This window comes from Eupeodes corollae, chromosome 1 (assembly GCF_945859685.1).
Source record: "Eupeodes corollae chromosome 1, idEupCoro1.1, whole genome shotgun sequence".
NCBI classification, from domain to species: domain Eukaryota; kingdom Metazoa; phylum Arthropoda; class Insecta; order Diptera; family Syrphidae; genus Eupeodes; species Eupeodes corollae.
The window spans coordinates 300,092,837-300,108,347 of record NC_079147.1 but is presented as its reverse complement, the minus strand read 5'-3'; the positions used below and the strand labels follow the sequence as shown (position 1 = coordinate 300,108,347).

The 15,511-nt window shown below is 35.3% G+C and overlaps 1 protein-coding gene across 1 annotated transcript in view; it reads right to left on the bottom strand.

Moving 5' to 3' along the window:
* Positions 1-442: 442 nt before the first annotated feature.
* The window catches only part of LOC129951864 (uncharacterized), a 73,295-nt gene continuing 58,226 nt past the window's right edge, over positions 443-15,511 (bottom strand). The window contains exons 4-7 of the mRNA XM_056064217.1: positions 12,291-15,372; positions 12,161-12,220; positions 12,033-12,092; positions 443-704 (exon numbers count right to left, since the gene is read on the bottom strand). Coding sequence (XP_055920192.1) covers positions 511-704; positions 12,033-12,092; positions 12,161-12,220; positions 12,291-15,372 — 3,396 coding nt within the window. The 3' untranslated portion in view covers positions 443-510. The remainder of the gene's footprint in view (positions 705-12,032; positions 12,093-12,160; positions 12,221-12,290; positions 15,373-15,511) is intronic.

Here is a 15,511-nt window from a genome sequence, read left to right as displayed (position 1 = left end):
GCCATACAAAAATACGTTTATAAATATGTATATCAAAGAGTCACGATCAGGTATTTATTTTAATTTCCCTGTACATTTATAATTTGACGAATTAATACATTTGATGTGTTTGAGGAAAATAAAATCTTACTCTGAAATTTCAGCGGACAAATTTGGAGATTTTCAATTTATGAATTGAATTGGAATTTTTAGCCGTTGGAATAGAACTCGTACTTAAATTCAAAGTTACATCTTTGATAATTAATTTTTTTTTTCTAATTTTTAACTTAAATCTAAAATTTAGACAAAGTGTTATCTAAGCATTTTTAAATAATGTTATAAAAAACTTAGAAATTAAAATTTTACGAAAACTTCAATTTTATGTTTCCTGTTCCTATTTTTACTTTTTGTTCTCGTGAAAAATAATTGCGTTCCAAAATTTCACTTAGTTATAAAAAAAAACTTTGATTTCTTGGAGATTATGAAATGTATTCATTTAACATTATTGTTTTAAATTAATTTAAAAAATAATTATGTATGTTTAAAATAATGACACTGATTTTTCCAAGGTTCACACGTATTATGTGGATAAGGTTGATTGCAGTGTTGTGATGATGATCGATATGACCTCATATCAATAGACGAATTAGGATTTCCTCCAGTTGTAGAGTCTGCAGCATTTATTTGATGTGAAATTATTTGTTGTGGAACTGGATATTGATTTACTAAAATGAAAATAAACCAAGAAATTATATTAAATATTTAAAAAAGATTTTTCCTTATTGACCGCAAAAATCGTTATAAAAAGACAAAATTTGTTGTTGTTTTTAAAATTTTAATACTTTTTATTCAATACGAATGCATTTCGGTTCTCAACTGCGGAACCATCATCAGCGGACGACAATTAAACAAAAACACAAAGAGATTACACAAATTACAATTTACAAAAGCTTGACTTTAAGAGAAAACAGAACAAAACAAAACAAAGAGTGTGATAAGTACTGTTTTTATCTATTCTCTTTCTTAATAGCGCTGAATAGTTTGGAGTCAATTGGTCCAGGTTCTAAGTTCATGAGGTTGTTGTTGATATATATATGTATAGATTCATATGCGTCCAGTTTATTAGGTTTGTTTACTTTTTTCAAAAGTTTAAAATTGTCGTCAAAAGAAGTTATTTTGTGTGGACTATCGTTGTTTGGGTCAAATATGTGGGCTGCTATTGCTTTGTCTATCTCTTTCTTTTTTACGGATCGATGGTGTTCGTTGAATCTAACCTCTGCAGCTCTTCTTGTTTGTCCAATGTATTTTTTGTTGCAGTTAGAGCAAGAGATTTGGTAAATGCCGCTGCATCGATTAGTTGGTATGTTGTCTTTTGTTGATCCTAGGATAGATTTTAATTTGTTGTTGTTTGTATGTACAATGCTCATTTCTGATTTAGCAAAGACATGTATTAGCTTGTTGGTGATATTCGGGGTGAAGGGTAAAGTGACGCGGTGTTTATTTGAACTTTTGTTTTGGTCAAATAACGTACTGATGTTGCTGAGCTTTAACTTCTTCGAGTGTTTTTTGATCAAATGGTCTATGACTAATTTATCGTAGCCGTTCACATCAGCTATATGAAGTATTTGTTGGTATTCTTTCATGTAGCTTTCAACAGATAAAGGTAGACGGCATAATCTGTAAACCATTGAATGGAAGGCTGCAATTTTTTGATTATAGGCGCAATATGAATCATTTGTAATGTATCGATCTGTGGATGTGGGTTTTCTGTAGACACTGAACTCAACGTTTTTCCCTTTTCTCTTGATTTCAAGGTCGAGAAAGGGCAAAGTGTGAAGGGTGTCATCCTCTTTCTCGAAAGTGAATTTAATGCTATGGAATCTGTTGTTGATTGTTGCGAGTATTTTGTCAGCTTCTGATTTCTTCACTACAGCAAAGGTATCATCAACATATCTGTGCCAAATACGTGGTAGTTTACCTTCTTTTTTTAAATCAGATTCAAATTTACACATGTAAGCTTCTGCGACATATGGCGAGAGGCCGTTTCCCATACTACATCCGAAGTCGTTTGAATAAAATGAGTCCCGAAATTGAAAACAATTGTGTTTCATGCAAATGTTGATGCAATCAATGTAAGTTTTTGTTTTTTCTGGTGGTAGATCAAATTTAAGTAAATGATTTCTGATTGCTTCGACTGCTTCATTAATAGGGATCGATGGAAAAAGGGCCGTTACATCGAATGAAATCATAATTTCATCATCTTCAATTTCTATGTTTTTTACTTTGTCAACGAAGTCAAATGTGTTCTTGACTGAAAAACCGTCAAAATTTCCGAATTTTTGTAATTCATTAACAAGCCATTTGGTTATGTTTGTAAAAGGGGAGCTTACATTTGAGACAATTTTCCTCATTTTATCTCCATTTTTGTGCACTTTGGGTAAACCATACATTAACGGAACTGTTGGGTTGGAAACACGTAACTTATATTTATTGACGTTGAATACTTTGTGTATGGTGTCAATTGCGATTTTGGCATCATTAATCATGGCGTTTAAAGGTGATTTTTTATTTAATTTGAAATTATCTTCTTCTATAGATTTTAACATTTTATTGTCATAATCTGTTTTGTTCAAAATAACTACTTTATTACCTTTGTCAGATTTCATGAAATAAGTGTTGTGTTTTTTAAGTTTCTCAAGAGCGTTGTTCATTTTGTTATCTGTAGAGTTAAGATGTTGTTGTTTCAATGTATTTTTAATAAGAGGTAAAGCTTTGTCCCTCACTGACTTTTTTATGTCGTACTGTTTGAATTGTATGGCAGATTCGATGTCAGCTACGATGTCGATAATTGGGACTTTGCGTGGTTTGACTGTGAAATTTAATCCTCTATTTAATAAATCCATTTCATCTTGATCAAAATTTTCTTCTGAGAGATTGATAACAAGGTCTTTAACTGGTTTTACCAAAGGCTTTTTTAATATTTTAGGCGCTTGTGTGAAAGAAAGCTTTTCATACTTATTGTTTTGTTTATTTCTTTTTTCTTTAAAACAATCTTCACTTCTCTTGAACAAAGCAAAGCACAAATGATTGAAATAATCAAATTCCACAAAATGTAAGTTTCTCGTCATCTTCATATGTAGGTCATAAATATCCAGTTGAACTTGGTCTAAACAATAATAATGGAAATTAATTTCTTGTTTTAGCCACAAACACTTTGCTTCTTTGATCACTTGTATAGTTCTTGAGTTGTGTAGATTGCATTTAATGTCCATGAATTTGGGGAATATTTTGTTTACTTTGCACTGTTTTAAAAATAATATGTTGGCTTGTATTCTCTTTCTTTTTATTAAAAGTCGCGAGTAATGGCTAATGTCTTGTTTGGTAAACATGATTATTAATTAAATTCACAATTAATTTTGTGGTGATTTAGCCAGGTTTGTGGTCAGATTAATTAAATATTTAAAAAAGATTTTTCCTTATTGACCGCAAAAATCGTTATAAAAAGACAAAATTTGTTGTTGTTTTTAAAATTTTAATACTTTTTATTCAATACGAATGCATTTCGGTTCTCAACTGCGGAACCATCATCAGCGGACGACAATTAAACAAAAACACAAAGAGATTACACAAATTACAATTTACAAAAGCTTGACTTTAAGAGAAAACAGAACAAACAAAACAAAGAGTGTGATAAGTACTGTTTTTATCTATTCTCTTTCTTAATAGCGCTGAATAGTTTGGAGTCAATTGGTCCAGGTTCTAAGTTCATGAGGTTGTTGTTGATATATATATGTATAGATTCATATGCGTCCAGTTTATTAGGTTTGTTTACTTTTTTCAAAAGTTTAAAATTGTCGTCAAAAGAATATCACCAACAAGCTAATACATGTCTTTGCTAAATCAGAAATGAGCATTGTACATACAAACAACAACAAATTAAAATCTATCCTAGGATCAACAAAAGACAACATACCAACTAATCGATGCAGCGGCATTTACCAAATCTCTTGCTCTAACTGCAACAAAAAATACATTGGACAAACAAGAAGAGCTGCAGAGGTTAGATTCAACGAACACCATCGATCCGTAAAAAAGAAAGAGATAGACAAAGCAATAGCAGCCCACATATTTGACCCAAACAACGATAGTCCACACAAAATAACTTCTTTTGACGACAATTTTAAACTTTTGAAAAAAGTAAACAAACCTAATAAACTGGACGCATATGAATCTATACATATATATATCAACAACAACCTCATGAACTTAGAACCTGGACCAATTGACTCCAAACTATTCAGCGCTATTAAGAAAGAGAATAGATAAAAACAGTACTTATCACACTCTTTGTTTTGTTTTGTTCTGTTTTCTCTTAAAGTCAAGCTTTTGTAAATTGTAATTTGTGTAATCTCTTTGTGTTTTTGTTTAATTGTCGTCCGCTGATGATGGTTCCGCAGTTGAGAACCGAAATGCATTCGTATTGAATAAAAAGTATTAAAATTTTAAAAACAACAACAAATTTTGTCTTTTTATAACGATTTTTGCGGTCAATAAGGAAAAATCTTTTTTAAATATTTAATTAATCTGACCACAAACCTGGCTAAATCACCACAAAATTAATTGTGAATTTAATCAAGAAATTATAATTGTTTTTTTCAGCAGCTTGTTATTTCAATGGTTGTTATTATTATCTATAGTTTGACAGTTGAATGTCAAATTGTATGTTGACATTTGTGTTTACTATAATGTTTGAAAATTTAGTATTAATCACATAAATGAAAACGGCCATTAAAATTCGTCAAGTTTTGGAAACACATCTAACATCCAGGCCCGGATTAAAGAAAATAGGGGCCCGAGGCTATTTCAAATTTGAGGCCCCCTAAAAAGATATAAAACCCAAGCAAGCCAACCCCTCATAACCCAGAGCATCCTAAACCACAAGCGAGGCAACCCCATAACCTAGAGCGTACTAAACCCCATGCGAGCCATCCCAATAACCTGGGGCGCTAGAAGTCCACGCTCTCAGAGACTATGCGCCGAGGAGTTGATGCATCGAAAATCCATGAAACTATCCCCCAATTTTTTATATCTGGGGCTAATTATTCATCGGGGCTCTTTTTATAGTATACATTATAAATAATAATTAATAAACAAAATTTTTTTCTCAATTTAACAATTTTTACAAAATCTTGAATCAAACCATTAAACTCAATCGATCTTAATTATTTGGATTTGATTGCTAAACGAGTTAAAGGTGACAAATTTTCATTCAACATCGAAGATTGGTACATATTTTGTATTCTTTTAAGGACTGAGAAAGGTCTTTCTGCTTTACAATTAGCTATAGGTATTGTTACGAATATTCTACGGGCTATATAACCATTTCGAAAAACGTCAATCACTTGTTTTTCAACGATCCAGTTAAGTATTTTAATTGGTGAAATTAGTTCACTTTTTTTCTTTTTGAACTTCAAAAGAAAACACTTGTGGCTGCAATTTAAACTATTGCAAATCCGAAGATATCAGTGATGTAAGTGTAAGCTTCAATCCTCTTCTGCATTTCTGTGAGCAATTTATCTACGAGTATAATTACATAAAAAGTGCCAATTCGAAAACTTATCAGATCCATAGAGCGTTTCCCTTTCTTTTTCTCCGTCGTTCAATATTTTTGTAATTCTTCTTTTAATGAAATCAGAAAATTCCTGATTAACTTCCTTGCTCAAGGCTTTCGATTCTATTTCAATTTGTCAAAAATTATCTCGTGTATTTTTTAAATATTTAATCAAAGACAACATCATGTTTTTAGCTACGTTTAAATCTAGTACCACTTCTGGCAAATACGAATTTGTGGCGTCAAATCTTTTTAAAGTCCCCAAGAATCCGACGTGAGCTCCTGCGGCAGTTAAGAGAAACACGGAGTTTGCTTCAGTTTTTGACTTTATCTCGAAAACTATTTGCGTATCAAACACTTTTGTTCTACAAAAATAAAGCTCACTAAATTTTATAAAAAAAAAAGCTTTTAATAATTTTTTCCTATCTCTTATAGTTTATAAAATAACTTTAGCGGCAGTGAAGGAAACATACGATTTTTTCGGTTTTTCGGGTTTATCTTAAAACTATTTGTCGTATCTAAAAATAATCTTCTACAAAATTAAAAGTTTTTAGTTAGTATGTAAGGAAAACCTGTGAAGATTTTTTTTAAACACGTTTCTGGAAACTCTGTACAGGCTGTACAGCGATGTAGACTTAGCCAGAAGGGTAAAAGTCCAACGACGAAGATGGCTGGGTCACGTAGAGCGCATGGAAACCAATGCTCCGGCCCGGAAAGTCTTCGAATCCGCACCCACAGGACAGCGCAGTAGAGGAAGACCGCGGATCAGGTGGTGCGCACAAGTGGAAGGTGACCTCACCCAACTTGAAGCTTGAAACTGGAGACATCTAGCTAGGTACCGAGCTAGATGAAGAAGTTTGTTGGGTGAGGCCCTAGTTCACACAGGACTGAAGCGCCACCTTAAGTAAGTAAGTTCTGGAAACTCTTATACTAAAGAAAACGAATAGAAAAAGAAAGTTTATCGCAATAGGGCATAGCATTATATCAGTTGTGCGTCCCAGATCATGCATGTCTCCAACACTAGGCAGCCTTGCTTTATTTATATACAGAAAGCTGGTTTCTAAGAGCTTGGTAAACCTTAAATCAAGCTTAGTGTTTCTTCATGCTATGAAGCTCATTTGTTTTGGTTATATACACTCTATACTCCATTGCACTATGCAGGCAGTTTGTGTTGCCGCAAATTCATCTGAGTCCCATCTATCAAAATGCGTAGTCAAATGGATTTCACCTGTTAATGTCCTATATTTTTCCAATAGATTTTTTGATAAGTGGAAGTGGCCTCCAAGAGTTAATGAGTCCTATATAAGCCCCGGTTTCTGTTAAAAAGATGCTGCAAGGAAAAGCTTTCGCTAAAGCAGTTTGTGTTTTAATAATACTAATGGAACAAGTCGACATAAGCCAACATGATTTAGAGGAAATCCAAAATCTCATGAAAAAAGTTCTTGACGAGCCTCCTTCGTTATGTGCACTAAAACAACCCTCATTTGATCCAATAGTGAGAAACAATAAACAAATCTTAACAAACTCAATCTAAAGGGACAGCAGCCTTAACGATTCAGTTGTTTAGTATGATTACATTGCTTAAAGATTTTATTCACGCTTAGCGGTCTGGCGATTGGAATGCCCATATTAACTGTGTGAGAATATGATTTCATTTATTCATGCATCGGGCACTTCTCATACGCCAAATCATGTCACCTGTATTTGCAGGACATGATAAAATTGCCTTCTGTGATGACCCCAGATGAATTTAAAAACTTTGTGCAAGAGGATTACTTTACTTTGAGAAGGACTGACCGATTTTGGAAAGAGCTGTGGTCGTACCAGACAATTGAACAAACTCTAATGCGTGGAATGAAGAGTATGGGTGACTTGACACGAGGGCGTGGAATCACTGATAGCGTACTTAGCAAATGGGTTCTAGGGCTGACTTCTACTGATGAAATTTGCTTATCACTCGAACAATTCACTGGATTAATTGTGAGTTGGGCTATATGGGTTTAACGTTTTTGGGATATATTTTTCGAGTTTGGATTATGTGGGGTCAACTAATTTTGGTTTTTATTGTTGGAGTTTATTAGATTGTACAGTTCAAATATCGCGGTTTTACGGTTTATATTTCTTAATGGGATGGAGCCCTCGTTTCCTTGGGGCCCGAGGCTGCAGTCCCAACTAGCCCCCCATTAATCCGGGCCTGCTTACAACTTTTATTTATAGTCAGCGTTTTTGGGGGAGTGAAACAATAGGTTTGTAGAGATTCAATAACGGTGCTTTTCGATTAGAGAACTTAGCTTTCCAAGAAGTCGGTAACCCGTGAAACGATGATTTCCAAAAAAGAATGGCTGAATGTTTGTGTAAGTCATTCGAATTTTTGAGCAGAGATTTTGTTAAAAAAAAATAGTTTGGAAATCTACACTTTGGAGAGCCAGCCCTGCGATTAGATACATTTTTTGTGAACTGTGATTAGAAGAACAAAAAAGAAGAAAGATTACAAATGTTGGGAAAAGTTGAATAGGGGTATAATCGTTTAATTTGAAAAAATAGAAAAAAACAGGGTAGGGGTTTAAAGGAAAAGAAATAGAATCATTGAAAGAGATTGAGGTAGGAGCACAGGAAAAGTTGTACCCGACCTGACGCATAGATGCCTGCTGTTGTTTAAAAGAATGAATATCTTATGGGGAGTACCAAATTATTAAAGCTTAAGATTGAAATTTGACGAGGGTACATTGTTCATTATTAGTTTGGCAGCAATAGAAAACGCTCTCCGTGAATTTGTACACATGAACAAATTTGGTTATCGTTATGCGATACAATACTTTCTTTTAATAGGCCTCAATCCAAATAATTTTAAATTGGAGGTAGATTCTACTCTGAGGGAGTCTGCTCCTTCATTTATAACAGTTAAATAAAGCAGATCTTTTGCGTGTATTCATAGTTATAGATGAAACATGGGTCTATCAATTCACCGTTGATATGAAAGGACAAGCAAGACAGTTCCATCAAAATCGATGAGCTAAAGTTCAAATTGCTTCCTCACGCACAGTATTCGCCAGATTTAGGCTCCTTGAATTATTTTTTGTTTCTATCTCTGACAATAAGACTCGCATACAGGAATGGTTGAGAGTTGTAAGTCACTAGGCCCTAGTTCCCAACGGACTGGCGCAACCAATTTATTTATTTTTAAACTTGAAAAAAATGAATGGTAAAAGTTTTCCAGCAATGGAGATTACGATAGACGCAGATACCTCTTTACCACTTTACCGCACTCACCAGGGCCCCAAATTTCTGAAACATCACTTAACCTCTATTGGTCTATTTTCAAGAAAGAAAATATTTCGATACAATTTAAGATGCATAAAGAATGATCAGAATTTGTACTTTCCTTGCTGAACAACACTGCCCATAGACAATCTATGATGACCTATATAGCACGAACAAAAGTGACAGCTCGAGTAGATGCTGAATTAATATCACATCAAAATAAAGTAAGTTACTGGAGAAATGTGTTGAAGCGGATTGTGGCTGTTGTAAAGTTTTAAGCTTCGAGAGGGCTTCCATTTAGCGATTACAATGAGATCCTCGGATCCCCCAATAACGGGAATTATTTGGGATGCATTGAGTTGCTTAGCGAGTTTGACCCGTTTCTCGCAGATCATCATTTGGAAATCCATTAAGTGGTCATGCGTGTTATCTTTCAGCAAATATCTATAACGAATTTATTCATGTCATGGGAAGACAGGTTTTGAAAACTATTGTAAAAGAAGTCAAAATGGCAAACAATTATTCAATAAGCGTTGATAGTACACCCGATCTGTCTCATGTTGATCAACTAACATTTATTATTCGTTACGTAAAAGATCACGAGCCTGTTGAAAGGTTTTTGGACTTTATTCCAATTAACGAACATAGATCTGATTATTAAGCGGAAACCATACTGAAGTTTTTGGAGTATCATGACATTTCGATAACAGATTGCAGAGGCCAAAGCTACGACAACGCTGCAAATATGTCAGGAAGGTTTTCTGGTCTGCAGGAAAGAATAAAAGAAAAATGTAAATTTAACACTTTTGTATCATGCGCATGGCACTCATTAAACTTGGTAGGAGTGCATGCCGCTGAGTGTGTCTTAGAAGCAACCAAATTCTTTGACATTATTGAAAAATTATATAACTTTTTTTTCGGTATCTTCTCATCGATGGAGTGTGTTCTCATTTAGGTCCAAAAAAAGTTTTAAAAAGTCTTTCTCAAACAAGATGGTCGGCGCGAGCTGATGCACTAAGTGCCTTATATAAAGGTTGCGTGAGACCAGAGAGAAAGCATTTAGTCTCTGCAAAAATATGTCCAAGCATAAATTTACCATACTTACAGAACTTTCTAACTCTGCATTGCAAAGAATTAATAAAACAAGTACTTTACTTCATAACAAAATATTACCCTGAATGTTGCAATACACTTGTTTAGTGCAATAGATGAATTTATAATTGGGCTCAGGGAAAATTTTGATAACTTTGATTCATCAGCCAGGCAAAAAAAACGGGCTTCCGAATATAAGGACCTTTCTGAAAGAATGAGGTGTAGAAGCTCACGCCAGACTTTTTTGACGACTCTGGACCCTTAGTGATTCTGACTGGGAAAAAAAGATTTAAAATTGAAACTTTTCTTCCCATTGTGGACACACTAAGCGTTCATTTGAAACAAAGACTAGGTTCGTATACCAAGATTGGCCAACGCTATGACTTTTTTTTCGATTAAAAAATCTGAATTCAGAAGACTTAAAAGAGAACTGCAAATCTTTTGCTAAATTTTACACCGAAGATGTGAACGGAGATGAACTATATGCTGAATGCCTGAATTTAATAGACTACTTGAAAATTAGTCGACACGAAAATGAAAGTCCCGACAACATTCTAGAGCATTCCAAATTTTGAAATTACACTAAGAATTTTCTTCAGTACGATGGTGACGAATTGCAGTGCGGAACGTTCCTTTCTAAGTTTAAAAGAATCCAAAACAAACTCAGAACAACAATGATTCAAGAAAGATTGACATGTTTGTCGCTGATGTCAATCGAAAGCGACATCCTCAGAGGCATGGATTTTGAAGATGAAAAAGACCCCTTCAGTAAATATTCCTTTCTTTTACCTGAAAAAATATTATTATATAATCATACAGAGACTCCATTTTCGAAAAGTGACCAGGGCCCCAAAAAAGGTAAGGACGGCCCTAAAAATTGGGCATCGTTATGTGAAACAATTCTTTCTTTTGATAGGCCTCAGTCTAACTACTTTTGAATTGGAGCTTGATTCTACTCTGGGAGAGTCTGCTTCTTTGTTTGTAATAGTAAAATAATAAAAAACCAAGTCGTTCACAACAGCGTCGTTAAGATGTTGCAATCGAGTGTTTGGCGAAGTTTTACAAAAATGAAGGAGAGTTCTTGCGTTTATTGATAATCATGGATGAAACAGGGGTCTATCACTTAACACTTGAAACGAAAGAACAGTCAAAACAATGGAATGCATGGGGTGAATCGGCTCCAAAGAAAGCGAAGACAGTTCCATCAAAATCAATGAGTTAAAGTGCGAATTGCTTCGGCAGATTTAGGCCCCTTGGATTATTTTCTGTTTCCAAACTTGAAAAAAAGGATCAGTGGTAAATGATTTGTCCAACAATGAAAAGGTGAAGTCTGCGGTAGATGGCTATTGTAAGGAAATTGACGGTTTTCACTATAAACAGGGTTTCAAAGCTTTTAAAAATTCTTGGAAAAAGTGTATCCATCTAGTTTAGTGCTTATTAAAATCGTTCTTAAAAAAGGTACAATTACGCTTACATACACTGAAAAACTCCGCCATTTTCCAGCCGATTTTGGTGTTTGACAGATAGACACAATTTAAAAACGTCATATAGTGACATTTGACCTACGATACACACCATATCCCTAATTCTTCAAGCTCGGAAATGGGACTGGTCATTTAATCAACGCTGTATTCTAAACCTGGTTAGAAATAAATGCCTGAAAAATTAAATAGTTATTTAATGTTGTAATAGGTTACGTCCAGATGGTGCACCTTGTACATCTATTGCAAATGGATTTAGATAAAACTGTCGAGATTGTGTGACTATAGAATGAAAACTACGAGTTCAAAGTGAGACATATATGCTTTTTTTATATTGTCCTATGTAGAATGTAAAAATTCGGTTATTGTGTCGAAATTCACACAACTTAAACGAAATTTAAATCTTTTGTATCCATATTTTGCTATAAAAATTAAAATCTGTTCGATTTCATTGTGCTGTCATTTTAAAGCTTGATTGTAAAAAGTTCTAATACAATTTGTAAAAGGAAAAATGTCAGCAATGGAAAAAATTTCTAGAGGGAAATAATTTAATTGTAGATAGTCCCTAAAATGTACAAAAGTTTTTGTAAATGAATTCATTCTATTACCTGGATTCGTTTCCATTCTCATATGATTTTCAGAAGGGACAGGATTGCTTCTTGGATAACCTGGTTAGAAATAAAATCATTTTTCCATAAGCAAAGTAGATTATTTTTTAAAAGTACGCTTTATTTACCTGCATTTCCTTGAAATTGTCTTGTGTTCATTTGATTGTAGTATTCTCCCCAAGCGATACCTTTAAAAAAATAGAATTATACCATTTTTGGCTATTTTCAAAAATTAACAAACACCATTGAATATCTTACGAGGATCTGGGGCTGGCTGATGTGTTGGGATACTACCCATTGCTGGGGAGGATGATGGTAAGTTACTCATCATTGGCTGCTGCCAGGGTTGAGAAGTTGATGGCATCGACATCACCTGTGGTGGGGGCGGTGGTGCCTGAAGTGAAGGCCCTGTTGCGGAACCAACTAAGGCTTTTGGAAAGCCTTCAAAATTGTTGAAGAACTTGTTGTACGAATTAATTACCGCTTCAAGCTGAGATAACCTTTGCTCGGTTGTGAGTTCAGTATGTGGTGGTTTGGGGGCTTGCTGATGAGTTCTGGCTCTCACCCAAGTGTCAATATCTATTGGACTTGTCGAAGGCGGTCTGACGGTATTTTCTTGATGTGATGGCCGCGCAATCCAAGATGACTTGTCAATGTTTTCGTGAGGTCTGAGCGTTTGTTGCAATCTGTCATTCAGCCATTTATTTGGATCTACAGTATTTTGATCCATTGACGTTTGGGGATGACTTTGAGACTCAGTTGCTTGGGGCTTATACTGATGATGATGCTGTTGTTGTTGCTGATGCTGATGTTGATATTGACACCAAAATGAGCTTTGATGGTTTGTATTGTATCTCATAACCTCGGGATTAACATTTGTAGGCGATTGTGGTTGAGGAGCAAAGTTTCGAGACGTACTCGCATAGTGACCATAATTATTTTCTGTCCGAGTTGGTGTTTGATTAGGAGAAGAATGTTGAGTTCCCGAGTAATGAGGCTGACAATAATTATAATTCGTTTGGGGAGGAATCCCGAACTCGTTCCTTGATGGTGGACTGCCACCATACATGTTCGGTTTTGGAATGGGTGATTGTTGTGGATATTGGGATGCCTTGGAGCTAGAATAATGTGGGGCATTATAGGAATGCATATTTGATGGTTGTTGCTGCTGAACAACTGGAAAAGGAGGAAAACGATGTTGGTTAGGTGAAAATCCGGGTAGTTGGGGAGGATATGAGGGACTGTACAAGGTGTGATTAGAGTACGGTGGTGGGGCAGTTGGGCGTGGGAACGTCTCTGGACGAGGAATTTCTATTGGTGAATTTCGAGTAGTGCTAGATGTCCGAGTATATGGTTTATTTGACTGCTGTGATGGATGGCTAATTGGTTTTGGTTCAGGAGCGTGTGCTGGTGATTGATGTTGGCTGAAAACTTGTTGAGTTGAACTTATGTGACTACTGTAAGTCGGAGAATATGGATTTGGCACAGTTCTTCCATAAGTCTCGACAGTAGTTGTTTTAGGTTGACAGAAATGGGAACTCATGTTTGTTGTTTCCTGCTTGCTGCTTGATGGTAACTGGGGCTTCTTTCGGCGTCTTTCTCTAGCAGTTGTAGGCAAAGGCTGTAAGGCAGGCATAGAATGTAAGGCGGTCATAGATTGTGCAGCTGGCAAAGACTGTACAGAGGGCGAAGTATTTGGAACAGGCATATACTGAACAGCAGACATAGATTGTTCAGCGGGCATAGGTTGTTGTTGTTCAGTGCTTCTTCTACAAGCTGCAGAAGTTGAGGGAGAATTCTCAGCTCCAGAAATTGTAGGTCTTTGCAAATAAAAAGGCTTAAAATATCTGTTAAAAGTTGGTATATTTTGCATTCTATTCAATGGATCAAGTGGTTCATAGTCATCACTTGGTTGATTTTCAGCTTGTGGAGGAATTGGTTCCTGATTTATAGTTTCATGATGGGCATTATAATGTTGTGGGTTGAATTCAAAGCTAAGAGCACCTTGAACAAGTTTTTGAACAGTTGAGCTTTCGGGATGAGCACGAGTGGTTCTTGGAATGGTTTTCCTTTTCGTGTTGCCTTGCGTTCCCATTTTTCGATCATCTCTCTCACTTTGTACAGGTTGCTGTTCAGCAGTTTCTTCGCCAATTGATGTTGATGCAGTGCTCTCTTGGTTAGCAATTTGTCTTTGCCGAGAAATTGCTTCGAAATATCTTTTCAAACTCGGTAGATCCTTCATTTTATTAGCAGAAGTTAGAGATGGCTGAGATGATTCATGTTCGGCCGATGGTTCTTGGTTATTAGAAACTCGTGCAGAGTTATCTTTCAGATTATTATCAATATTTGGTATGGGTTGCGCAATTTGGATATCCTCGGCATTTGTTGTGGCAACTAAAACTTCTTCCGATCTTGGGGTAGTGGAGCTTTGAACTTCAGTGTCTTGTATCAAATCCGAGCGGTTTGTTGGAATTTGCGTGGCTAATATTTCAGTTTTGCCTACAATAGCCATAGGAATCAGTGACTTGGGTGATAAGGCCTTCATTAAACTACCTTCCTTGGGTTCTGTTGGCAGGACATTTTTCGAAGAGAATGGCGGAGAATTTAGGTTGGACTTTTCTAAGCAATCAGATGATAACATTGTTGATTCATTACTTGCAGTTGAATGAGTCAAAAATTCCATACTATTAGAAGAATTCGATGGCAAACATGGGGAAACATTGACATTGACTGAAGGTAGTACTGTGGGGTTTTCGTTTGGTCTGGCTTTCTGGGATAAATCGATCAAGGTGCCTTGAGAAATTTCAGAACTTATTTCTTCAGAATCATCGATTGGAACTGGTGGGTTTTCAATTTCATCAGGCTTAATAGCTGATTCAGGATTTTCAGTAATAGAAGTTGGTTCTTCTGATTTGTTTTCCAATTTCTGAGGTGGTTCTTGTGATTCTAATTCAATGGTCGAATTTGGGGAGGGTGTTGTTCGTTCAACCTTATTCTGTACCAACTTTATTTTGTTTCCTTTTGTTCGATATACGACATAACTGGGGTAGACCGTCTTTTCGGTAGTTGATTCTTCATTTTCGGATGTAACAAGCTCTTTGTTGCACACCTCCTTGTTTGTTAAACGATTGCGCTTCATTGAAAAACTTCTGTCAGAGTGATTTGATCCTTCGGATGATAAATCCGAATCGTAAGAAGGTAAAATTGGTGCAGGTTTTTGATTGTAGACTTTGAAATTTAATTGAGTTGTGTTTGGCGTTTTTTCTTTTTCTTTGGTTTTGTTTAAGGTTTGAGATGTTTTATCAAAAAACTTTAGAACGTCTTTGCGTTTTTTGTTATTCTAAAATGTATTATTGTTAAAAAAGAAGAAAATGTCCTTTTCATTTTTAATCCTAGCTAAGACGGTGTTCACATTGGGAATTTGACATTTAATCATGTGATTTTGCTGTCACTTCATATTTAAAAACAAAAATGGCGAC